The sequence below is a fragment of the Bos mutus genome, chromosome 22 (genome assembly GCF_027580195.1).
Source record: "Bos mutus isolate GX-2022 chromosome 22, NWIPB_WYAK_1.1, whole genome shotgun sequence".
Lineage (NCBI taxonomy): Eukaryota > Metazoa > Chordata > Mammalia > Artiodactyla > Bovidae > Bos > Bos mutus.
Window position 1 is genome coordinate 45,678,727 of NC_091638.1, and position 26,181 is coordinate 45,704,907.

At 42.4% G+C, this 26,181-nt stretch overlaps 1 protein-coding gene across 3 annotated transcripts in view; it reads left to right on the forward strand.

The window, feature by feature from the left end:
- ERC2 (ELKS/RAB6-interacting/CAST family member 2) overlaps positions 1-26,181 on the forward strand; it is a 996,367-nt gene that overhangs the window by 868,592 nt on the left and 101,594 nt on the right. The window contains exon 16 of one of the 3 annotated variants that reach the window (XM_070360623.1): positions 23,731-23,908. The exons of the other annotated variants lie outside the window; for them this stretch is intronic. Coding sequence (XP_070216724.1) covers positions 23,731-23,787 — 57 coding nt within the window. The 3' untranslated portion in view covers positions 23,788-23,908. Of the gene's footprint in view, positions 1-23,730; positions 23,909-26,181 lie in introns of those variants that run through there. 3 annotated transcript variants of the gene reach the window in all.

Here is a 26,181-nt window from a genome sequence, read left to right on the forward strand (position 1 = left end):
TTTTCTTTGAGGAGAACTCATTCAGATCAGGGTCTGCTATGCTTTGAGAGTCAGCTTCCCAGGTGGCGCTAGTGATAAAGAACCTGCCTGCCAGTATAGGGTACACAGGAGATGCAGGTTCGATCCCTTTGTTGGGAAGATCCCCTGGAGAAGGGCATGGCCACCCACTCCAGTATTCTTGCCTGGAAAATCCCATGGGCAGTGGAGCCTGGCAGACTACAGTCCATAGAGTTGCAAAGAGTCAGACATGACTGAAGCGACAGCATGCAAGGAAGTATAAGGGCTTCCGTGGTGGCTCAGATGGTCAAGAATCTGCCTGCAATACAGGAGACCTGGGTTCAAGCCCTGGGTCAGGAAGATATCCTGGAGAAGCCAATGGCTCCCCACTCCAGTATTCTTGCCTGGAGATTCCATGGACAGAGGAGCCTGGTGGGCTATAGTTTATGGGACTGCAAAGAGTTGGACATGACTGAGCGACTAACACACACACATACACGGAAGTATAATGCCTGTCTTAGCTGACACTAGACTTTAGGAGTGAAGCCTCAGATACTTCATGAACCTCTAATCCTAAGCCCTTACTCTCACTCAAAAACTCCTGTCTGAAGGCCCCTGTGTTCTTCACCCACCTCCTCTCCTACCACTGCACTTCAGTTCACTGTAGTCCTGGAGCCCTGGCTGTCTTCTCCCCCCGCCATGCCCAGCTTCTTCCTGCCTCAGAACTTTTGAGCCTCCTGTCTCCTGAGCCTGGAACCCATCCCCATCAATCTTTGCAAGACTTCTCACCATGTAGTTCTCAGCTTAGCCTGTTACCGCCGTGGTGGTAGTGATGGTTTAGTCGCTCAATCCAGTGCAAGTCCAGGGCAAGTGCAAGTCCAAGCGGAAGTCACTTCAGTCACGTCCAACTCTTGTGACACCGTGGACTGCAGCCCCCAGGCTCCTCTGTCCATGGAATTTCCCAGGCAAGAATAGTGGAGTGTGTTGCCGTTTCCTTCTCCAGGGGGTCTCCCCAACCCCAGAATCAGTTGCAAGAGGGCTCTTCACTGGCTTCTCTTGCCCCCACCCCCAGCCATGCCACCCAAAGCACACTCCCTGTCCTCCAGGCCCTCATCACAGTCGCCTGTTTGGTTGATAGCACCTGTCATCATGTTACGTGGTTTATTTGAGAACATGTCTGCCTGTGTTCAGTATAATACCATCCATGAGAAGCACCTTTATCTATATGGTTTACCGTTGTGAGCTTGGCACCGTAATTCCTTGTTGAGTGAGATAAGTGATCAGGGAACAGCTAATAATCGAGTCTGTACCTTCCTGGGTATAATTACATAATATGAGTGCTTAGATTCTCTGGCCATTTAGAGTACAATGTAAAAGTAGCGAAAGATAAGGATTATTATAAGACACCTTGAATTACTCTAGTAGGCTAATTTTACCTGAAGTTCTTTCCAAATCACCATAAGTTTGAATGTGTTAGGTTTTTCCTCTTTATTTCTAGTGTTTTAAAGTCCCTTTGAGGGTAAGCCTTGGCTCTTCCCCTCAATCCCAGCCATCAGAGCAGAAAAACCTGAGCCTCCAAAGTCCATTGCTCAGTGGCTTCTGATTATGTCTGGGAGTCGTGGCATCCCCATCACCCTACCCTGGCTTCCCTTCTGATATCAAGCTTCACGATATATATTGCCTGATGGCTCAGTGTGCAGCCAGGCCTGCAGGACGTTGCAGTGGAAGTGTTATGGATTCTTATTTTATGGAGAGTGACCCTCATCTTCGAACCTAAAGGCTGATTCCCTCTGGTCTGGTGGAGATTTCTTTTCATCCCTTTATGGTGATCCATCTGCCTCTTTTCCCTGTTGCTTCCATCCATCCTTCCTTAGCCCCAAATGGCAGAAATCCCTGAATAGCTAAGCTCCTGGTTCTCAACTCTGTTTATATTAAAAATTCCCCATATAAAACAGGCCCATGGGGTCCAGATTTCAGCAAGGCTAGCAGGACCCTCTCTACAAAGTATTGTGTGTCAGAATCCTCAGTCCCAAGGAGGAATCCAGTTACACGGGCGTTCACGTCCACAACCTGCACTTCAAGCATTTTGATTTTCCTTTCAGTGTCACATTGGATTCAACTAATTCATTTTTTGGAGGAGAGAAAATATTCTTAACAGCCAGGTTTCTGGCTTAGCTTTCATCTGAGAGGCCTTTAGCTTTTCATCTTCTCTCTTCAGTCACCTTTTTCACAGACTTTTCCTACTGAGCCTTTGAGACTTAAATCCAAGGAAGAAGGAATTCAGGCCTTAGTAGAATGCTGTATGGCCGTTTCCTGGCTGATGACTAGTCTTTGTACAGAGCTAACCTAAAGAAGTAAAACGAAGGAAAATTTTTTGTAAGTCAAAGGCATAAATGAGATAGAAAGCATCAGCAATAACAAGGAATGACCTAGGAAAAGCTAAATCTTAAAAAAGATTTTATATTTGCCTGTGCTTGCTGTTCACTATGGTCACCACTAGTCACATGTAACTATTTAAAGTAATTAATTAAATAAAAACTTTAATCCAGTTCCTCAGTCGTATTTCAAGTGCTCAATAACCACCTTGCGCTAGTGGCTCCTGCTGCAGTGTTGGACAGTCCAGGTCTGTCTGTATCGTACAAGCGAATAAAGGGAGGCTTCCCTGGTAGCAGAGAGTTCTGCTGGACATCTCTTCTAGAGTCTAACCTTTATCCAGGCCAGACTAGAGAGAAAGTAGAAAAACTACAAAATGCTTCATTAGGGAGAAAGATAGGGACGTAAGCACAGATACTGGAAAAGGAAATGGCAACCCAGCCCAGTGTTCTTGCCTGGAGAATCCCAGGGACAGAGGAGCCTAGTGGGCTGCCGTCTATGGGGTCGCACAGAGTCGGGCACGACTGAAGCGACTTAGCAGCAGCAGCAGCAGCAGCAGCAGCAGCAAGCACAGATACAGTAGGGACTTGTTTTTATTATACAAGCTGTTATGACTAACTCTGTGCCAAAATATTTTTTAAAAATGAGATACCCGAACAATTTCCTGAAAAAAACATTTTGCAAATTAACTCAAAATAAAATAGAAAGTAAGCCTAACTATATCAGTAATCATTGAAAGAACTGCATCAGTAGCTAAAATATGACCCCACTCCCTTCCTCCCCATCAAAAAGTGGTGCCAAGTCAAGATGATTTTACAGTCAAGTTCTACTGAAATGCCAAAGAACAGCTAATCTCCTGAATTAAAAGCGGCAGTGGCCAAAAAGTCCTAGACTGGGGATTTTAGTTCTTCTTCTGTCCCTTCCCCAACCTGTGGCCTGAGGCAAAATGGTGTCTGTACCATGAAGCAGTTAAACTAAAAAGTTCTCAAGGCCCTAGACAGCTCCATGGCCCCATGGTTCCATGACTTTAAGTCTCTTTGTATTCCCACTAATCTTATCTACACATTGATAGCTTCGAAGTATTACAGTGACAATACTGGATCACCCACATGGCTAATCTGATTTGTTATGCTAAGGATGATTGTTCAAATGGACCCAGAGAAGAGGGAAATTTCTAGAGAAACAGTTGACCCAACAGTATTACGACGCTGAAGCCAAATTTCAGGGTGTTCCTTTCTGGTTCAGGAAGGATTTCTCCACCGAATATTTACTCATAGCCCTGAATAACAATACTGTGCGGTGGGATAGAAATGGTGCTTTTCTTGATTTTACATTAGTAGAAATAGCTAATATTTATAAAATGATTCTCAGCTGTCAGACATAATCTAATTTATATTAGATTATTCTTCATATATATTAGTCCATTTGACTTCTATGATGTCCTGTGTGATAGGTAGATATTGGCTCTATTTTAAAGGCTAGGAACTGGTACTCAGAGATACTGTTGCTTGGCCAAGATTATATGGTTCTTACATACTAAACAGTACTCTATGCCTGAGAGAACCTCCAACCTGTGTTCTTAGGCACCAATAACAAGTTCAAAGTACCTGCAGAACTTCTGTGGTAACTAAAGGCATTTCTCTATAGGTTTTTCATCTTGGTTAGCAGGAGTAATTTGTCTGTGCCATGCATCTGTAATAGGTTACTTTCCCAAAGCCACTTTTTCTGAAGGACCTTGAGAAGGCATTTATTTCCTTCTGTAATGAAAGCAATCACTGGCTTGGGTTATTTTTAGTAAGGAAGCAGGACTGGTAGGAAAATCATTAATGGCATACATAATATTAACCAATTACTGTAAAGGTTGGGAAAAAAGAAAAAAATGATCCTTGCTTATCCATGGTCAAGGATGGTCTGTGGACTGGAGGATCCAATCCTCAACAAATATGTATTAGGATATTAGGAGACACGGGGAAGTCACTCCCTCATTTTTCTCCTACTAGTTTCTTGAAGAGTTGCAAGTCCTAACTTTGGTGACCACTAGAGCTGATTATCGGCACTGATCAGCAGCAAGTCACTTTGCTGATTGCCTTTGATTCTGTGGCTTTTCTCAAAGTTTTATTTCCAATACCTTGCAGCTTAACAGTGAGGCCAAGGTTCACACGCTCAAGAGAGTCAAAAAGGAGTGCTGATGAAGAGTTTCCCAGCGTTCCTACTTCCTTAGCTTCTCATTCCAGGCTTACTAGGTCAGCAGGCCCTGCCCCTGTAATTTGCATTGTACAAGATGGACTTTGGGAAACAGGTAGATGAGAAACACTTTCAGGAACTAAAACAAAAGTACATTCAGTTTAGATTCTTTGGAACACACCTACCTGAGATAATAAGGCACTTCTTTCAAAGTTCTCTGAACCTACCACGAACCTCCAGTAGACATGCAGACATGCCTTTTAGTCCCCTTAAGTTAACAGAGGGGCTTAAAGGGATAATGTGCCCTGGATTTAGCTTCAGTTTAAGTCTTTGTGTTACTGACAGGGCTTAAAATGGGCAGGTAATCACTGGTACAGTGTGTCATCTTTTTTCCTCCCTCTTCTTATGAAACAAAGTGCAAAGTACTTACCTCTTTTTATCTTTCGCTATTTCTTTTAAGTGAAGCAAAGTTATCACCGTTTTCCTCTGGTCTCATATTTTTGGAAAGACTTGGTTTCAGTGGTGAGATAGAAGTGAATTAGATATGTAATAAAGAGGTTACAATAGGTGAGTCTCCGTTCATATTGACACCTCTATATGTCTATGAGATGTTAAAAATGGCTGGCATTAAATGTTAATGAGGTCTCCTGAGGAGGGAACCTGGGAGCAGCCAGGACTGTGTCTCTCTCAGTGACCTGGGGACCTAGTATAGAACCTCTATTTTCTTGCCCCTCACTTTTTTTCTTCCTTCTCATACCAACACCAAACAAATGGTTAATCTTTTTTGACCTTTTTGGGGTGAGCCAGGTGGCGGTGTGCTAAATCCTTTTTGTCAGTATAAGGTAGGCACCCTTGCTTCCATTTTGCAAAGGAAGAAACTGAGCTTACATGGAGTCTGTGCCCTGGGTGCCAGGGCTGCTGAGTGGCAGAGCAGCCACGTGGGGTCCTAGATTCTGTGCAGTCTCGTGTCTAGATGTCACTGACCAGGGCCAGCCAGTTCTTCCCAAAGAACGCCTCTCCCATCCACCACTTCCCAAACTGTCTTCTCAGCAGAGTGTGGACTCATCACCACCCGCCCCCAGCAGCATCTTGGTGGTTTCTTTGACTCAGAGCTTCCTCAGCCCATCCAGCCTGCGTGCCTCAGCTGGGCTCACCTTCCCAAAACACGCTTTCTCTGTGCCCCTCCCCTGATGACAGATTGCCAGTTCCTCCTGTTTCCAACCACATTAGGTTCAATTACCTCCGCCTAATCCTCATATTCCTCCCAAACGGGTCCCCGGGGCAGTTTCTATAAATTTTCCACCGCTCCAAGATAATGAGATATTTTTTCCTCTTCTAAAAATATATAGCGTTCATTCTTCTTTCCATGTCTTCATATTATTTGCCTTTATATGAAATGCCCCCATTTTGTGTCTAAATCCTACCTAATGGATTTGGCCTAGTATGCTCCTTTAGAAAGCCTTCTTTAAAACTTTGAAAATGTCGTTATCTCCCTCTCTCCAGAACTCCTGAGACTCTTGAGTTTAACTCTGTTTTCCCCAGAATTCCCTTTTTCTCATCACCATGGCTTCCCCTACGGCAATCGCATCTCCAGCTTGACAAGTCCTTTATGACAAGGTAGTGGTCTATTTCTGTTGTTTTCTCTGTGCTTAACAGAGGACTAGAACATAATAATCAAAGCTAACATTTATTAAGCACTTAATAAATGCCAGGCACTGTTTACATGTATTAATTCTTGTAATCTTCACAATAACCCTCTAAGATGAAGACTGTTATTAGCTACATGTTCAGATGAAGAAACTGAAGGATTGAAAGGTTAGGTGACTTACTTGCTCAAGTGGTGAAAGTTGAAATGCAAACTATGCAGTGGAGCCAGTGTCTGCACACCACACTGTGCCACCTTGCACTGTCCTAGGGGTCAAATGTGTGTGAAAACACATTTGGTCATAGAGACCAGGGAGAGAATATGAATTCTTTGGGATTTCCACACAGCTGATGAAGCTCATGGTTGCCAGACTTTCCTCTAGAAGTGGGTTTGTAGCTCTTACCTGTCACCTAGCAGCTGGAGAATTGTGTATTCAATCAGAATAGTCTGTGTTAGAAAAGTTTTGAGTTTTATCAGCACTGTCCAAGTCCCACTTGGAACCAACTTGACCTTTGCATGAGAGATGTAACTCAAGCCCCTACTCCTCCCTTCTCCAGTAACATGAGCCTCTTCTAGTTGGTCTTAGGTACTTTAATCCGTTTTGGAACAAGGTAGGTTATAAACAAACAGAGTCAAGTATTTTAAAATTTTAATAGCAGCAAAAACTTCCATTAAGACTCTTGAACTACAATTTGATCATTTTGAGAAACTCGTGACTGCCTGGATCAACAGTGTCACTTTCAGAGCTTGGATCTCTGTAGCACATTTAAGCAGCTAATTTGAGGGAAATTGCTGGTAGCTTGCATTTTCCCAATCTGCACAGTTTCAGATGCTGCTGCTGTAGCTTATTTTCCACAGTAGTGTAGGTGTTTGTTGGATTTTTGATTTTGATTTCTGACCAACCAAAATATCGTAATTGTAAGGAAGAATCAAATGATAGAAGACCTTTAAATCCTAATACCCAGGGTGTGTCACTGTCAGTGCATACCTAACTTCATGTTGAGGTCACACCTGCTGCATCACGTTTCTGACTCATGCCCAGGACAGTGCCTCATATGGGGTCAGTGCTTGGTACATGCTTACCAGGTAGAATTTTAGAGGTTTTACCTGGCTTCTACAAATACTGTTGGTTTGCTAATCAGAAGCAAAGTGTTATCTACAAGAGAGGTATGACCAGAGTTCCAAACAGTTCTGTTTGTCATGTTAGTCTGGGGGATTTTACAATGCCAGCTGTTGACTGAATGAAGCATGAAGCAAAATAGATTTGGGATAGGAAAAAAAAAGTTCTTACTCAATTCCATCCAGTTGGTTTTCTGTAAAGGGTGCCATTATACCATGTCTCCTTTGAACAAGAAGGTAATGGTGTGTGTCACATGAACACAAAGCCCTTCAGGATCTTGTCCGGGCTTTTCTTTCCAGTCAGCTCTCACCCCTGCCCAACAACACGTGCATGATGCTCCAGGACACCAACCTACTTTGCATTCCCTAATCGATCATCCTCTCTCTGCTGGCAGTGTTCTTCTCCCCAAGACAGCCTAGCTGTCTCCTTGCGTCTCCTAAAAGCCTCAGTGTGTGTGTGTGTGTGTGTGTGTGTGTGTTAGATGCTCAGTCGTGGCCGACTCTTTGCAACCCCATTGACTGTATAGCCCACCAGTCTCCTCTATCCATGGGTTCTTCAGTCAAGAATATTGGGGTGGGTTGCCATTCCCTTCTCCAAGTGATCTTTCCGACCCAGGGATAGAACCTGGGTCTCCTGCATTGCAGGTAGATTCTTTACCATCTGAGGCACCCAAGGATCCCTCCCTACTGAATTCTGTCCCCTTCAAAAGTAGAAATGCCATTTCTCAGTGGTTCCAGAATTTGCAGCGCAGGAGTCTCTTGTTGCGTATTAACACTTTGTATTGTAATTATTAATGTGCCTGTGTCTCCAGCCAGAATAGGAGTTCCTGGATCTCTATATCCCTACCCCTACTCCCCGGCCTCCAGCAGAGTGCCTGGAATATAGTGGGTGCTTAGCGCTCTTGTTGAAAGGGAGAACAGCAGGAGGGAGATGGTGGTAGATAAATGATACCTCACAAAGGAAAAAGAGAAGCTGTAACCTGTCTACTTGAAATCCCCCAATATATTCCATTCTCTCTTTGTTGTCACCCTGTTCTGCCTTTCATGAGGGAGCAGTTTGCCCCATGTGAAGAGTAAAACCCACTTGTCTTCAGGTATGTGTTATACTTGTGAAAAGTCTGGTATGTCCCAGCTGGATGTTAGGCCAGCCCACTGCTTGGGAGTTTTATCAGAGTGTCTTAGGTGTTATCTCCTGTCTCAGGTCTTCGGAGGAGAAAAAGTGATTAAAGAACCCAACTCTAGGGGAAATTATAGAGTCAAACATGGTTTTTATGGGTCAAGAAGCAGTCTGATCTTCCAGAGACGGAGTGGAAATGGGTGTGGATAATCATAATGCAGGGAAAATGCTTCAGGAGCCTCCCAACCATTTTCGCATGCAGTCATCTTTCATATCCTCTATAAGATAAAATCACCCTCAGGGTCATAAACCACTGCCAGAGTATTGGACAAGCCCCATAGGTAGTTGTTCTGAGCCAGTAAAAGCATCTTAATTGACCTAAATGACAACAGTTATGTTATAAATATCTAGAATTTATGACTTGAGAAGGCATAATCACATCTTCCATCAGTTAAGTTTGCATAGGAGAAGCTTGGGGATTTAAGATAGGGCTGCAAGTTGGGGGAAATCTGATTAGCCTTAACTTTATGACAAACACAGAGCTAAGTGAATCAGAGTGCTTTCAAGTTCCTGATCCCTGGGAGTTAAAGGCAGTGGTGTTTCAGAGTCGGTAAAAGCCACCCCATCCCCTCTGTGCAGCTGTCATTTTATTGGCCTTGTAAAGTCTCGCGTTCACCGTGACAAATCCAAGACCATATACCTGTGAAGAGAAGATGTTTTAGATTACGGGATGCACAGGAAGCAGACGGTGGGGATAGAGGGTGAAAGCTGAAGCTGGTCTATGTGTTTATGCCGCACTCTCTTTGGAATGTGCAGAGTCATTGTGAAAAGCAAGTAAATATTGCTCCAAAGGGCACAGCAGCCTCTGATTATTAGATGCCTCAGCCTTTCAGCGTTTTAGTAGGTAAAATTCAAGACAGAATTTTAAGATGAGTTTATGCATCTGAAAATACCACGTATCTTTCAAGACAGTTGAAAAGTTAAACTTGGGGTTTTAAAACATGATGTACATCCTGAAGGGTTTTTCTTTTTTTTTTTAATTGAGGGAAGGCATTAATATCAAGCAGTACTATTACATCTAAAGGAAAAACTCTAACCAAAGCCAACCTGTAAAAAGATGTGATGTACACCCATGGCTGATTCATGTCAATGTATGGCAAAAACCACTATACTATTGTAATTAACCTCCAATTAAAGTAAATAAATTAATTTTAAAAATAAATAAAAGAGACACATTATAGAGATAAATTTGATATCATTGATCGCCCAGGTGAGTGCCCCAGAGTTCAGTGATGAGTGCAGGGGAGTCATCTTCCTGGTAAAGGGCAAACAGCCAACTTAATCCCGTTTTGCAGAGCTTCAAAGGTGAACAGTCATTTTGCAGGGCAATGAAGAGCTCAGGTTATGTATTTGAATGCCAAATTCAGTGAAGTCAGTGAAATTTCGTTAATGCATTTGAGAACATTCCTTCCAAGCAACCTCCAACTAAAACCCATTGAGAGGGAGTTGTCTTTGAACTCTAGAGATGGAGTTTATCCTCAGTTAACCTGATATTTCTGTTCACTGTTTTATAATTTAGGGACAGGGTTCTGAATTCTGAGAGCAACATGATAGTGTTTTGGCAAATGTATCCATCATTGATGTAGGAGCCCTTTTAGCTTCCCATATTTCCATCCACTGGTAAGGAGATTTCCCAACCAAAAGATCTTTTACACAGAATTCTTATATACGTGTCCATGTTCTAACAGTTGCTGAGAGGCAGATGGGTACTAAGGCATGCAATCAACATGTTACTTCTCCGTGGGTATAAAAAAGAACTTTAATTTTGATTTTATTTTTATCACACTTTCCATTCTTCCATATCCCTAAGTCTTGCATATCCCCAGTCCAGGATCCCATACCTTACAATGTGAAAGAAATGGGAAATCTGGAACTGATTATGAAATTATGAAGCATGGAGATGAAATGTATGGGGATAAGTGTACAAATGAATAAGCCCCGATAAACACAAAGCCTGGTGCGAAGGACACATCACTGTGGGTTTGAACTCCTGCTTTTACATTTCAGCGTAATGCGTTCTAGCATTTGCTTTGTGTAGTGCTTGGGATTTTGGTGTTAACAGAATTCTTTTCTAAAGAAATTCCTTTAGATTCCTTCAGAATTTGTCTGGTTTCCAGGTTCCAATAGGAAAAACACAGATGAGATTTTAATAGAAAAATAGTGTTTCAGATTTTTCATTTGGCAAGCACCCTACTGTAGGTCTGCTCTTGTTTTATTAAATGGAGCAGGTCAGCTTAATAGAGGAGCTCTCAGCGTTGGTACCTTGATTAAGTAAAGAGAGATGCATGGGCCACCTGGGAAATACACCCCCGTGGGATTCTGAGCTCCCTTGTGTTTTCACTGTTCATTCTCATCTCATTGGAAAATACACTGGCAAAACAACTGTATGTGCTGATAAATCAAGACCAGATCATTGAATATTCTTTACTTGTGTCTCCTTGAGAAATGAAAGCCAGATCCTTCCGTAAGATTCTTTCAGATAGGATTCTCTTCCTGTTGATCAGGAGAAGCGTGGTGGTGCTATCAGAATGTTTATTTTTCAGTTTTAGTGCTTTAACCAACTTTAAAGGCAATATATTTTCATTATTAAAAATTACAAATAATTCAAAAGTCTTTGTGAAATAATTCCACCATCCAGAAATACTAGCATTTTGGTGAACTAAGTGTCTTTCTACTTCTTTTTCTGTGTCTAGCCTCTGGGGCAGAAAAGAATGCAATCATATTATAAATGTTTTTATAACTTGCTTTTTGAACTTAATACTGTAGATTAGACACCTTTTCACAGTAACAGATATAAATATATATATGTGTGTGTGTACGTATGCATATATATAGCATCCTTTTTATAACTGCAGAGTATAGAATTTTTGCATTACTTAACCAGTTCTTAATGATGAGAATGTAGTTCTTTGAAAATTTATTCTAAACTAAATTCCTGAAAGGAAAGTTACATGTTTATATTGATAAATATTGTTAAGTGGCCTCCTAGAGGGGTTATGCCATAGTTTTTCCAGTAGTCACGTACAGATATAACAGTTGGATCAAAAAGAGGGCTGAGCACCAAAGAATTGTTGCCTTCAAAGTGTGGTGCTGGAGAAGACTCTTGAGAGTCCCTTGAACAGCCAGGAGATCAAACCAGGCAATCCTAAAGGAAATCAACCCTGAATATTCATTGAAAGGACTGATGCTAAAGCTCAAGTTCCAATACTTTGGCCACCTGATGCAAAGACCTGACTCACTGAAAAAGACCTTGGTGCTGGGAAAGATTGAAGGCAGGAGGAGAAGGGAGCAACAGAAGATGAGATGATTGGATGGCATCACTGACTCAATGGACATGAGTTTGAACAAACTCAAGGAGATAGTGAAGTACAGGGAAGCCTGACATGCCTTTGTCCATGGGGTTGCAAAGAGTCGGACATGAGTGAGTACCAGAACAACACCTTTCTTTTATGTCTTGAATGGCACCACCTCTCTTCAAATCTTTTGGTTTTGTTTTACTTTCCTTTTCCAATTTAACTCCAATTCGTACTGAGTTCTGCAACTTTCTTTCTGGGTGGTAGGAGAACAACTAAAATGCTAAGCTCCAAAGTCAGTTAGGGAGGGAGAGATGAAAAATGTCCTTACAGAGCTGACCCCAGTGGCGATGAGCACACTCCATTCCCCTACCACCAAGGTCCATGGGATTTCTCTCCTGTCAGTACAGTCCCCAACTTTAAATTTTAGAGGTTTCTGGATGAGTGGCCTATTCCATTTTCCTTGTGAGAACAGTTTTCTTTATTGTAGGTTAAGATTTGTTGGCTTTAGTTGATAAAAGAGAAATGCCTGGTGCTGGAGACAGGCAAGTGGCCCCACTTTCCTTGCTAAAGGTTACAAACACGTGAAACAAAGTTCAGTTAACGGGTTCATTTTTGCTGGGCATACGTTTTGAATCTGTGGCTTCTTGGCCATTGAGGGGTCTGAAGTTCGGGGCCTTTTATCCTTTTATTGGTGAATTCACTGAAGTGTAGGCAGACAGAAAATGTTCAAGTGGCAGGCAGATAAACTTGTTAAATCCCTGGGAGTCTTTCCTTCCTTACTCAGGGAGTTTATCATCTTGGCGGAGTTAAAAGGCAATTAGGCCTGCAGGTCTTTGCTGGCTTGTTTATTGGCGTTTTACACATGGGTGTTGAAGAGACAGGGCCGTATTAAACATTCCGATCCTGCTGGCCGGAGGGGAATGAGACCTCAGCCCAGCTCTAAGTCTCCTTGAGACTGAGAGAGAGCCTTGCCAAAAAGCTGGAGGAAAATCGTTTAAATATAGTACCTGTGCCCCACGATGCTCATTGTTGGTGGAAAATTGCAGTCGGCTAGCTCCATGCTGTGTTACATTTCCTGGGAAATGGTTTTATGGACGGGCGTTTGATGAAAAAGTTCATTCCTTTTGTAATTGTTAGCTGACCCCATAGAGGCACACTGGAAATGTTTCTTGCTCCAAACTGCTAGGGCGAGCCCGTTCATGAGAAGGGAAAGCTGTCAGTTTGAAGTTGGGGGGACAGATTCCCACTAAGACCCCTGGTCCTTTTGGTTCTCTGAGCCTCCCCAGGCTGGCTAATCCTGGGCAGAATTGTGAAGGAGGTAGGTCGTGGGTTTCTGCAACAATTTCTCCCTTCTCTCACACCCTCCCCTCCAACTGCCCAAAGTCTTTGACACTCCTGTGTAAGCAAAGTAATTTGGTTCCTCAACCCCACCCTCAGGAAATTGGTATTTTTTTTGAGTCAGAGTGGGCACTCATCTCAATGGAACTGATGCAAATGTCCAGGACTCAGTGTACCACAGTGCTTTAACACACAGATTCAGGAGGCAGGCACCCCTGAGTTTTACCTTTTTGCTCTATGACTAATTATGTGGCTCAACTCCCCTTTAATCTTAGTTTTTTTCATCTCTAAAAGAAGAACAAAGAGAATCTCTACCATGCTAATTCATGGAAAGAGTAAGTAACACATGAAAAGTGCTTAGTATAGTGCCTGTCACATAAGAGCACAATAAATAGTAGCTGTTATTATTATTAAAATATACTTTGTTTAACACAAATATGTATAATATATATCAAGAGATGTATGTATTATACACACACACTGAATTAAATGATCAATATATTTTTGGACCAAACCTATAAAACCTTAGCTACTTTAATTTTACCAACTAGGGTGCTACTGAAATATAAACACCTATGTGGATGAAATGAAAATCCTTCTTCATGTCTAGAATACCTGGAATGTGAAGACATCAGTTTCCACAACTGGCTATTGTCCTCAGCAGTCAAGGGAACTTCTTTTCTAAGTGGCTGCTCCTTATCCACATCGTGGTTTCTTAAGAGTTAGGCACCTTGCCTTAATTTTCTCAGCTAAAGAAAACACAGTAGATAACTGTAGCTTTTATTCCCCATCTGAACTTCCATGTTCTGAAACTAATCTGCCATAGTGTCTTGCCAGCATCTGTGCAAGGACTTCCTCTTGCTGAGTAATGTGGTTCTGATTAAGGACATCCTATAAGACCCGGGAGGATCGCCTGGTAAGGAAACTGGTCTGGGATGCCAGCGAATTTCCATCCTCTCGTCAGATATATGATATTGAAGACCAGAAGGTAGATGGAGTCTATCGTTAGGAAGACTCAGAAAGAGAATGAAAGCAAATGGCTGACAAATTGGCTGGCTTTTATGCAAAACTGACAAGCAAGCCTGGGCTCTTACAGAAAGGATATGCAGAGCCCTCAGGCCAAATGGCTCGGCAGGCAGTCAGCAGGCTTTTTGAAGTCTCTACTTGCAAGCCACTGCTTTTAACAGGACCCTCTGCTGAATTGCCTCTTCATAAACATGTGAACTCTTAAATTTTACCTAAAATACCTGAGATATGAAAACTTAATTTTCACCTAAAATATCTGAGTTTCAACACCTGTAATAATGCATTCTTCCCTTAAGCACATGTGATGTTAGAGTGAAATGCCTGTGTTATGTACAAACCTAGTTTTTTGGGTTTTTTTCCTCTCCACACTTTGAAGTGGGTCATAAATGCTCAAGCTTGCTTTGTTCCACGATGATGCTAGACCTTTCCCTAGACCCATTAGGCACAAGCTCACCCGGGTGATCGCCAAGGGGTGACTCTTAGGGAACTCAGGAGGATCCCATTTGCTCTCCCCAGATTCAGGGAAGGTCTGCTTTCTTGGGGGAAGGATGAAGGTGGTGCGCAGTGAGCAATGGAGTTTGAAGAGCTTGGGGTTTCTTTACCAAATATCTAAGAATCTACTAATAGTTGTAACTCTAATGTGATTTTCTTGTTAATCTGTGTCAAACCATGAAACCTGATACGTTAGCCATGACTAAGCCGTGAAATTTGTCAACTTTGTCTGTGATTTACACAAGCTCTGTTTAAAAAAAAGAGAAGTCTTAGCACAAAGTGTGGAAGATCACTTCGCAGCGTGTTTTCCCCAGCATGCCACTAGTATCTCTTGACAACAAGAGCAGAGTGTGTGCATTTCTTGTGCTGTTTCAGGAACTGAGAATGGATAAACTAAAGCCCACAGCTAAATCATTTATTTTCCTTTGAGATGATATATACACATATGGTAGATCTGCTTAGTAGATGTTGATAGGTGTTAAATAATGTTCAAAAATAGTTTTATGGTTCTTATCATTGAACATGATAAGAAACTTCCTTAAAGTGATAGATTATTTGTTTTTGAAAGAAGATAAATGAGTAAAACTTGTATTTTGTTTTGATTCATAAATTGTACAGTTAATCTCTTCAGTGTAGAGAGGTTCTGGATATAAGTACTGGAACCTGAGACCCCTTTTTGTCATTGGCTAACTGGGTGAATTTTATATAAGTCACTTAATGTTTTTTCCTTTCCAAAAAATGAAACTCATAATATTGAGAACTCTTTTGGAGGAGGCTTGGGCTTCCCTTATGGCTCAGCTGGTGAATCCGCCTGCAATGCGGGAGACCTGGGTTTGATCCCTGGGTTGGGAAGATCGCCTGGAGAAGGGAAAGGCTACCCACTCCAGTATTCTTTCCTGGAGAATTTACAGCCCATGGGGTCACGAAGAGTTGGACACTAATGAGTGCTTTTCACTTTCACTTGGAGGAGGTTTGGTGACATAAAAGAGATCCTATCTCTGAGGCACAGAGCTGAGCACACACATCCTTTATCCACTTGGGCTACTGTTATAATTAGTATAAAATTGTCTAATAATGTAACCTGGGCTTCCCAGGTGGCACAGTGATAAAGAATCTGCCTGCCAGTGCAGGAGACGCAAGAGACACAGGTTTGATGCCTAGGTCGGGAAGATACCCTGGAGGAGGAAATGACAACCCTCTCCAGTATTCTTGCCTGCAGAATTCCATGGACAGAGGATCCTCATGGGCTTCTGTCCATGGGGTCACAAAGAGTAGGACGTGACTGAACGACACAATAATGTGACTGAGCACACAATAATGTAACAAATCACTGGGTATCCTTGTTACCCAAAGGAAATTTGATTAAGTTCACGTACTTGGAAAAGTATTTACCAAAGGAAGACTGGGCAGTGTTTCACAGGAGAGCAACACAGAGGAGGAAAGACATGTTGCAGAACGGTAGAGGGGTGGGGGCTGGGATGTCTTTCTCTCCTCTCCCTGCATCACCTTTCCCCTCAGAATGCCCAGATCTCCCCCACTCTCCCCTGAACTCTACAGAATCAGGATCAGATAACCAGATGACTTTGAACCTTGACTTTGGTCCAGTGGTTTTAAACTTTTTATTTTTCTTTTAAATACTAAATCTTGTGCAGTGTTCTAGGATCTAAAATGACTGTTGTCAGTTACCTGGGACATAAGCTGAGATGTAAGCTGTGAAAACAGTGTTAGATCCATCTGTATGTTTTATAGACAATGACCCTCGAGTCCATGGGGTTCAGATGACTTGCTCCAGTTCTCACCACTGCTGGCTGAGAACAGCCTGGCCTCATCTTCTTGCCTTTCCCAGTTCCTATGCTGTTACCCTGACTTCTCTTCCCACATCAACAGGAGGAAAAAGAAAGCATAAAACTTCAGGATGGCTTTTGTCACCTTACTCAGGCTCTTCCAGCCTCCTTGGGCCCTCAAAAGATCCATAATCATTGTTATAGAAACAATGAACCTCCCTTCCATTCAGAAATTCTATGCAAAATATTGTGAATATGTATCCATGCATTTTTCTGTGAAGAAGGTCCAGAACTTTTATCAGAGTCTCTCAAAGGGGTTTATGACCTCAAAAAGGTTAAGAATGATTTTCTTGTAATTTGTGCCTATAAAAATAAAAATTCTAATTCTGATTGTGAGTGGCAAGATTAACAATTACATCAGATTTTTTACCCTTTCAGTGCAAACGTAGCATGAGTCTTATGGAGTGTCAGGCTTGCTTATAAAAGAGCAGTTGAGTCCTAAGTTTCTTAGGTTGCTACTGTAGCTTTAGTTTTCAGCCTGAATCCTAGATGGAACTAGATTCTAACCATCTTTGAACCTGGATGGTTCAAAGTTAATGCATGTTTTGTTTCATTTTCCTTCATTGCTCTAGAAAAGTACGTGTATTTCTAGACATGGGCTTGGATTTATTTGCTCAATTCTGCTTTGATCTTGGATTAGGGTTGTCATATTTTACAAATAAAAATACAGTATACCTAGTTATCTCTGAATTTAAGATAAACAATAAACGATATTTTAAGCAGAGATCTGGAGATGGGGAAGAAAAATGGATCAGCTGTGCATTATGCAAAAAGCCTTCTTTCAACTGTAGAACTTTTGTGGCAGAAATTAAAGCACATTTGTTATAAACAAGCAGAGAATCTTTTTGAGGTGGTGGAAATGTTCTATAACTGGTTTATGTTGATGTCTGCACCATAAATAAATGGACTCAAAATCATTGAATTTTACACTGAAGATAAATGAATTTGATGGCATGTATTTATCGGTTGAAAAAGAATTATGGGATAGCTTTATAAAAACTGTTGCTTAATTTTTTTATTCTGAATTTCTTACCCATTTGAGAAGACAAATCCACTCTTCAGAATGAAGCATGAAAATGGTTACACCAAATTTTGTGTAAAATTTCTACATCTACCAAAGCGTATCTCCTGATGCCAGTTCCTGCCTTAACCCGGATTCCACACACTGTGGAAGTAAGGCTTCTTCTCCCTGGCAAAAGCAAAGAGTTGCCACTCTTAGAAGTTTTGTTCAGTCGTTGATTGTGAGGGTGACTTGTGACACCTGACACCCTAGTAAGGCTGCCTGTCCCCTACTTCATGCTGAGAAAAACCTGGGAGGAGGGCAGTATTTGGCTTCGGGTGTATGTAGAGCCTTGGGTTTTGTTCTTTTAGGAAACAGTGGCACATACCTGCTCAAGCAGACTCATGTTCTCACCTCGAATAACATCTTTGGTGCAAACAAAACGTTCACGTGCCAGGGTGTGGACTCAGTCAGGAGGCACCTCTGTTAAAACACAGAGAATCCGTTGTGTAATCATGCCAATTGGAACCAGGCAGTGGGCTACTCTTCTCTTTTATCTCTGTTGATATAGAGATACATGGGTAGGCCAGGATGAATGATTGCTGTGGAGAGGGGTGGGGTAGGGATGCTTGTCCACAGGAAGAGTATGCCCTGAGACATTCATTCTTTTTTTTTTTTAATTGGGCTAGAGGTGCTTCACAATGTTGTGTTAGTTTCTGCTGTACAATGAAGTGAATCAGCTGTGTGTATATATATCAAAAGTTAAAGACCTGCTCCTCTAGATTTAACTACTAAATTCTACAAAAGACAGTTCTTTATAAGGTTCATTAAAGTCCCTGTGGACCTCTGCTAGACCCTCCAGACAAGTACTTCTAGTTTTCCATTACTGTCTGTTATGTTACCTCTACCAAAACAAACAACAATAAACCTAACAGAACAGTGAGAGGAGGGCCACGGCCCCTCAGAGATGCCTATATTCTTAGTCTGTCTCCATTCGAGATGCGAGCACACCCTAACAGTCAGATCTCACTGGTTGCAGAAGAGAAGTGAGAACAGTGGAGAGTGAGGGGCAAGAAGAAGGAGCAGCTGGATCATGGTGATGGCTGGAGAGGAAGATTTCCTGGGAACTGGGGAAGCAGAGGATCCCAGCTCTGGGCATCTGACATCTCCTAATGCACCTCTCCGTGGGCTGAGGCATTACAACCTCTAGTGAAAGAAAGTACTAGACTCCAAACATTTTCACCCAAGGAAGCCCCAGCAAAGGCTAGATTTTAACACATCAGCCTGGTTCTTCTGGCAGACTTGATCAAAAGTCAGTTCTTTGTAAAGGGGCTTCCCAGGTGGCTCAGTGGTAAAGAATCTGCCTGCCAATGCAGGATACACAAATTCAATCCTTGGATTGGGAAGATCCCCTGGAGGAAGAAATGGCAACCCACTCCAGTATTCTTGCCTGGAGAATCCCATGGACAGAGGAGCCTGGAGGGCTACGATCCATGGGATCGCAAAGAGTCAGACACAACTTAGTGGCTGAGCACAGACACACGCATGCAGTACTTTGAGGTGTCCAGAATTTTGTGCCTTAAAGCCTCATTGAAATCTCTACTACTGTGGAATTCCTGGGCTGGTCTCAGCCAGCTGCCAGTGTGAAGATATATAGTCTGCCCTCAATATCCGCATCTGCAGATGAACCAACCGCAAATCAAATATATTTGGAAAAAAAAGTCCAGAAATTTCAAAAAGTAAACCTTGAATCTACCATGCTCCAGCAACTATTTAGAGAGCATTTACATGGTATTAGGTATAGAGATGATTTAGAATATACTGGAGGATGTGCATAGGTTATGCAAATTCTATGCCATTTTTGTTAAGGGATTTGGGCTTCCATGGATTCTAATAACTGCTGCTGCTGCTGCTGCTGCTAAGTTGCTTCAGTTGTGTCCGACTCTGTGCGACCCCATAGACGGCAGCCCACCAGGCTCCCCCATCCCTGGGATTTTCCAGGCAAGAGTACTGGAGTGGGTTGCCATTGCCTTCTCTGCTAATAACTGCTAGGGGTCCTGAAATCAGTTCCCCAGAATACTGAGGAACTGTGACTAATTAACTCATTGAGAAGGCAAACCAAACCTTTTCTTCAAGGCTTCACAATGCATATGCTAGTACAGTGGGTTCTGTCTTCTCATTCAAGCAATCCTGAAGGAAGGACATCTGCCAGCCCACTGTTAGTTACTGCTGGCATGTGGAAGAAAGTAAATGCCTTTCCTTTAAAAAAGATTCTTTAAATCCATCAGTCTTGCCTATTTTAAGTTTCTTTGCCTACATATGTCAAAATAAGTGAGAGTATAATTTTTGGCCTTTTCTCTGTAGGGTGAGTTTTCAATTTTTGCTGGAGGGCTCATTTCTGTTCCACCTCTATTCCAGCTTTTTGGCTGAACCTGGATTCAGGAAACCCAGCAACAATCTTAAATTTCATTTTCTTTCCTTTGGAAACGAGAAGTCAGAGACGCACTTTGGAACTCACTGTATAGTTACTTGTTCTTCACTATTACTTCACTTTCTCCTCCACATCTGTTTCCTCTCTCTGGTCTTCAGGTAAAATTATTTCTATTAGATATATTTCTTTCCCACTTTGGTCCTTAATGGGTCAGCTAGCTTTATGTGGCTTCCTGACCCTAATAGAAGGCAATATTGAGATCCTAGGTCTTTTTGTTTAACCAGGTTCTAAGGAGCCTGGTGGTTCCTTCACTCCTCACACTTTAAGAACGCATCATAATACTCAAAGATGCTGCAAGAGAAATCCAATAAATACTTCAGCTCATCTGTTAAAGCAGTGATTCTCAATCAGAACCAATGTCGGTCCCAACCCCTAGAGACATCTCTGGGTTTCCAGTGTGGAGGGGATGCAGCTGACATGTAGTAGGTGGAGGCCGGGGACTCTGCCACACCTCCTGGAGGGCACAGGAGTTCCAACAGCAAAGAGTCATTTGGCTCCAGTCTTGAAGAGTGCCAAAGCTGAAAATCCTGTGTTAGAAGAATTCTTGCTCTTTTTTCTTTTTCCCTCAAGGCCTAGGGTAAAAGAATAAAAAAGAAAGAAAATGGTCCATTCTGGTGAGTGTGTGCGTCTTCAGTTCTTACATCCCACATGGATCCAGGAATTGGAGAGCACAAGGGTACCACTGAGCAGGGCAAAGTGCAAGGTCAAGGCAGGTCTTCTAAGCTCCAACAGCTGTCTCAACTCCAAGGGGAGACAACTTTGACCAAAGCAGAGGACCGAAAACTTATAAGGATGTTTAGTTTGTGATAAAATCGTTTTGTAGATTAAAGTGCTTCCTTCTGCCCATAAAATGGTATGCTTTTTAAATAACTCAAAAATAGCAAGCATTTAACTATATTGTGAGCAGGAGGCAGGGCTGCTGTTCGGACCCATGGTCAGTTACTTCCAGCCTTATAATCAAGCCTGTCCAAGCTGTAGGTGATAGCACTCTTCGTATGTTCTCCAGTGTGCTCTTGAATTACCCCATGTTCTAAATACACTTACTGTCAACACAAAGGGATTCAGGGAGTTTCCTGGAACCAGTTTCTCTCTCTGCATCTCTTGGCTCCCTTATTATCTCTCATTCCTTTGGTGGTAGCAAGATGGCTGCCTAAGTGCCAGATTGTACTTCCTCTCACATGAAAGCCCAGTTAGGAAGAGTGAGTCTCTTTCCCAAGGTTCTCTGCATGTCTCATTGGCTTTGGTTGGGTCGTGTGCTCAATCTTGAATCAGTGCTGTGGTTAGGGGAATGCTAGGAGCTGATTGGCCGAAGCCTAGGATACTGAACACCCCTGAGCTGGAATGGAGCCTTGTGTCATGCTCATGAGCTAAAAGTGGGGGAAATGTGTTACCACAAAGGGAAATAGGGCTAAGATGACCAAACTAGGAGGAATGGATGCCCAGGAGGTTAAACATGTTTGTGTGCACGCGCACACACACACATACCCACACACATGCGTGTGTGCCACTTCCCATTAAAAGGCGTTGGAGTCTATGGTGGAAGACTTGGGTTCTTGCTCTGACTTGGCCATTAACTAGCTTCATAATTTCGAGATAACATCATAAATCTTCCAGCCTCCTTTTTCTCCTCTGAAACATGGAAGTAATAATACTATTAGGGTGGTTATGAAAAATTAAGCAAGTATCTTGGAATATTGGAAGGGTTGTGCAAACAAGTGGTGGTGGCATTGTTAGATGCATTTAGTTAGTGAATCTAGTTCAGCCTCTAGAATCTAGAAGAATCTAGAGCAGCTACAATCCACCCAGCTGTCCTTGCAGGCCTTTGGAAGCCAGTGTCTAAATTTACCCCAATCCGCATTGTTGCAGGTCAGTTTGGAATCTTCTGAGGTCAATGGTTGAGGTAATTAACTTGCTGTGAATCTTGAAAAATTCTCTCTGTTAAATGACATAATTGGTTTTAATTATATAATTATGGTACTTAAAGTGTAGGGGTGAAAGGTTACTATTATATTTAGAAGTGAGATCCCCAAATGAAGCAGGGGCGTGTAAGCCAGTGTTTCTTCAGATTTCTCTTTTTATTTTTTCACAGGGAAGTCAGAGTAGGCTGGCCTTGGCCCTGGCCATTTTGGATGATTATCTTGAATGAGGTAGCGCTTGGGCTGCTCATGCATCATAGGAACCTTTGTAAAGGGACGGGAAAGGGCTTCCGTAAAGACCTCATTGTGATCTGAAGTTAATGAGCAGTGGGAGCTCAACTGTCAGCAATTGAATCTGATTGGGCAGGGTAATTATATGATTGCCTCTGGTGTTTGCACATGCACAGGGATATTTTTATTGGACAAAACCTAATTGCTTACTTACTTAATGCAGGGAAAACCTAAACAAATTTGTGTTGTCATAGGTTAAAAAGACATCCTTTCTTTGTCTCTAAAATAGCTGCCTGCCCTGCTTTTCAGAAGTGAGGGGTTTTGTTTCATTCTGTCTTCAATCAAGGATATTGTCTGTAGGCCTTGAATTACATGATAGTATGAACATGTAAAGGAAAGCTGCTCTGGGCTGTGCATTTTGGTAAAATGACCACGTGCTTATAGCCATGTCTTAAACCATCCTATACAATGGTCTCTTTCATAATGCAAAGGCAGCTAGAACTTTATACAATACTCAAGCTACTCAGACTTTCACAGTTTCGTTTTTTTTAAATTTGTTTGTTTTGTTTTCCTGTGTGGAGGCCTTTGCAAGATTGGCTTCCTAAACTATCTGGTTTTCCTTCGCTGCATAAGGCAAGTGGGAGATATTGTATCTGTGGTTGCCTTTTAGACATCAGAAACACCGAGGGTAAGAACAGCAAAGTAAAGAGCTCCCTCTGTGATTTTCTGGGGACTTGAAGGAACAGGAAGGGCAGGGTGAGAAAGCCAAAGGGAAGAAGTCTTGGGGCTCCCACTTTGAGGATGACAAGATGCGGTCCGGTGTCTTCTGGTTTTGACTGTCCTGAGTGAGCTTGGCGTCTCACTTGACCTGTAATGCTGATGTACAGCAAACAGATTGCTACAATTGGGTTTATTCTTTAGCAGTTCAATGCCACATTATTGCTTCACTTTTTCCCAGTCTTCTTGTAAAGCACACTATTGTCTGTGTTCTTTCCTTTCCTGAGATTCTACTGGAAGAGTTTGAAACACAGCTGGACGGTGGGGATTGGAAGAGCCCCTCGTGATGAGAACTGCAGACCCCAGATGTGGTGCCCTTGTTGGGTGTAAGGTTATGGGCCGGAGGATGGCTGTGAACAGAGGGCATTAAGCCCCTCAGACCATCTGAGCTTTCTTATCTCAGAAACTGACACGTGCGCACATATCCTAGTCTTGTCTGGGTAACACCATGGGTCCTCTAGGGTCAGCGTGAAAGGTCACTTCTTCTGGGAAGCCTTCCCTGATCGCCCGCCTCCAATCTGATTGGCTGCCTTTGCTCTGTGCTCCATGATACCCTCTAGGTTCTTTTACCCATTGTTCTTTCAATACTTGTTTCACTGTACAAAATAGTCCATACACCCCATGAGGGCAGGTCTTGTGTTTATATTTGTCAGGACTATCTCCCCAGAGCCCAGCGCAGTTCTTGATGGGTGTGTCTGGAATGACTGAATGAGGAAAGGAATGGTTGTTGGGTGTCCGAGGGAATTGTGGTGTGTGCTGCCTAGGCTTCCGTACCCTTGCTGTTAATACCACTTTCTTGTTGCTTATAATTTTCATTGCCCCAGATGATCCAGCTCTGTCGGAGGCACGGAGGCACAGTCAAATCTCATGCTGTACATTGATCACCTGTCCAACCTTTGCCTAGAGTGGGAGCCCCCAGTTCCTTCAAGAGATCCAACTTTACCTGTCTGTAAAGAAGAAGAGGAGGAGGGAGACAGCAGGGAGGATCCGGTGGCAGTTTAACACCAGAGCAGGTCCAATGTTTACTTTTACCCTTTTGGAGGTGGGTAACTGCAAATCCCATGGGAGCTGGGTTTCAGGGCTCTGCATATTGATTGGTGGGGTGGTACTCACATGTACTTCATGTTTTGCTGGAGTGTAGGGGTTGTTATTTTTCTGTTTAAATTATAGCCACACTGTTCTGTGAATTCCTAGAAGCATAGAACAAGAATCCTAGTTCATCATCCACATGATGTAAATTTTAATTGTCCATTGGCCTCCAGTTGTTTGGCTTTTGCTATGTGGATAGATTAAGGTTCATTCATTTGTTCTTATTTCATGACTATCATTTGTTCTTATCATTTGCCTATGATTTTCAACAGGCTTTCTTGATTTGAAGCTCAAGCTTTGATGTTTTGAATTCGTCCCTTCTTGGCTGGTCTCTTAGGCCGTGAGATCCTGGATAGCTACTGAACAGACGAAATTTCATTTAGGACCATCCCTCTGTGTTTAAGTCTAGCCTTGTACAATGCTGGGGTATCTCTAACCAGCTTTTTCCCGAAGCAGAACATGAATCTGTGACCTTGTAGGCCTTGGGCAAAAGAGATTCCTCTTGAACCCCCCAACCCCCCAGCCATCCTTGAGTTTGGACTGCCTGTTGTTGGTTGGGCTGTGACAACAATTTCTGGGTGAATGGACAGGTACACGTGGAAACTACAGCCTCACGTGTGGAGGGGCAGGGTAAGCTCTCAGAGACCCTGGGTGCTTCTTACATAGCAGTCTGTGCCAGCTCTCCTTTGTCTGAAGTACATTCTCTCTCTGTTGCTTCTTTTTTTAAAACTGTTTTGGAATGCAGTTGATTTACAATGTTGTGTTAGTTTCAGGTATACAGCAGAGTGAATCATTTATACCATATACCTCATTACAGAGTACTGAGTAGAGTTCCCTGTGCTATACAGTAGGTCCTTATTAGTTATCTGTCTTATATATAGTAGTGTGTATTTGTCGATCCCAATCTCCCAGTTTATCCCTCCCCCCACCTTACCACCCTGGTGACCATAAATTTGTTTCCTGCATCTGTAATTCTATTTTTGTTTTATAAATAAGTTCATTTGTACCCTATTTTTAGTTTCCACACATAACTGATATCATATGATATTTATATTTGACTTAACTTCACTCAGTATGACAGTCTCTGGGTCTATCCATATTGCTGCAAATGACACTATTTTGTTCTTTTCTATGTCTGAGTGATATTCCATTGTGTATATATACCACATCTTCTTTATTCATTCCTCTGTGGATGGACATTTAGGTTGCTTCCATGTCTTGGTAAGTAGTGCTTCAGTGAACACTGAGTGTAGGTATCTTCGATTTATGGTTTTCTCTTGATGTATGGATTGCTTGATGATATCGTAGTTCTATATTTAGTTTTTTAAGGACTCTGTGTACTGTTCTCTATCATAGTTGGACCAATTTACATTCCCACTAACAGTGCAGGAGGGTTCCCTTTTCTCCATACCCTCTCCAGCATTTATTGTTTGTAGATTGTTTGATGATGGTCATTCTGACTGGTGTGAGGTGATACCTAATTGTAGTTTTGATTTGCATTTCTCTAATAATTACTGAGGGCTTCCCAGATTGTTCAGTGGTAAAGAATCTGCCTGTCAATTCACGAGATGCAAGTTTGATCCCTGGGTTAGGAAGATCCCCCTGGAGAAGGAAATGACAACTCACTCCAGTTTTCTTGCCTGGGAAATCCCATGGACAGAGGAGCCTGGTGGGTTACAGTCCATGGGGTTGCAAAAGAGTCTGCCATGACTTAGTGACTAAACAACAACAACAATAATTAGTGATGTTGAGCATCTTTTCACATGCTGTTTTGGCCATCTGTATGTCTTCTTTGAAGAAATGCATATTTAGATTGTCCCCCCATTTTTTAATTGGGTTGTTTGCTTATTTGATATTGAGCTACATAAGTCATTTGTGTATTTTGGAAAGTAATCCCTTGTAGGTTGCATCGTTTGCAAATATTTGCTCTCTCTGCCCCTCCTAAGTCTGTATTTACGTTCTTCAGTCCCATATCTGCTTTGGCATAATAAGCACTTAAATTGGAAACTTTGGGAGTTCCTTCAAGAAAAAGAGTTTAAACAACCTCTTCTTACAGTATGTGTGTTCACCAGTGCTATGTGCTTTGAACTAAACAGGAATGGGCCCTGGTGAGCTTTATTCCTGAATCCAAGGAAAGTTTTAGTTTAATTTTCAGTTTTGGAATAGCACCAACGGATGCCTCACCA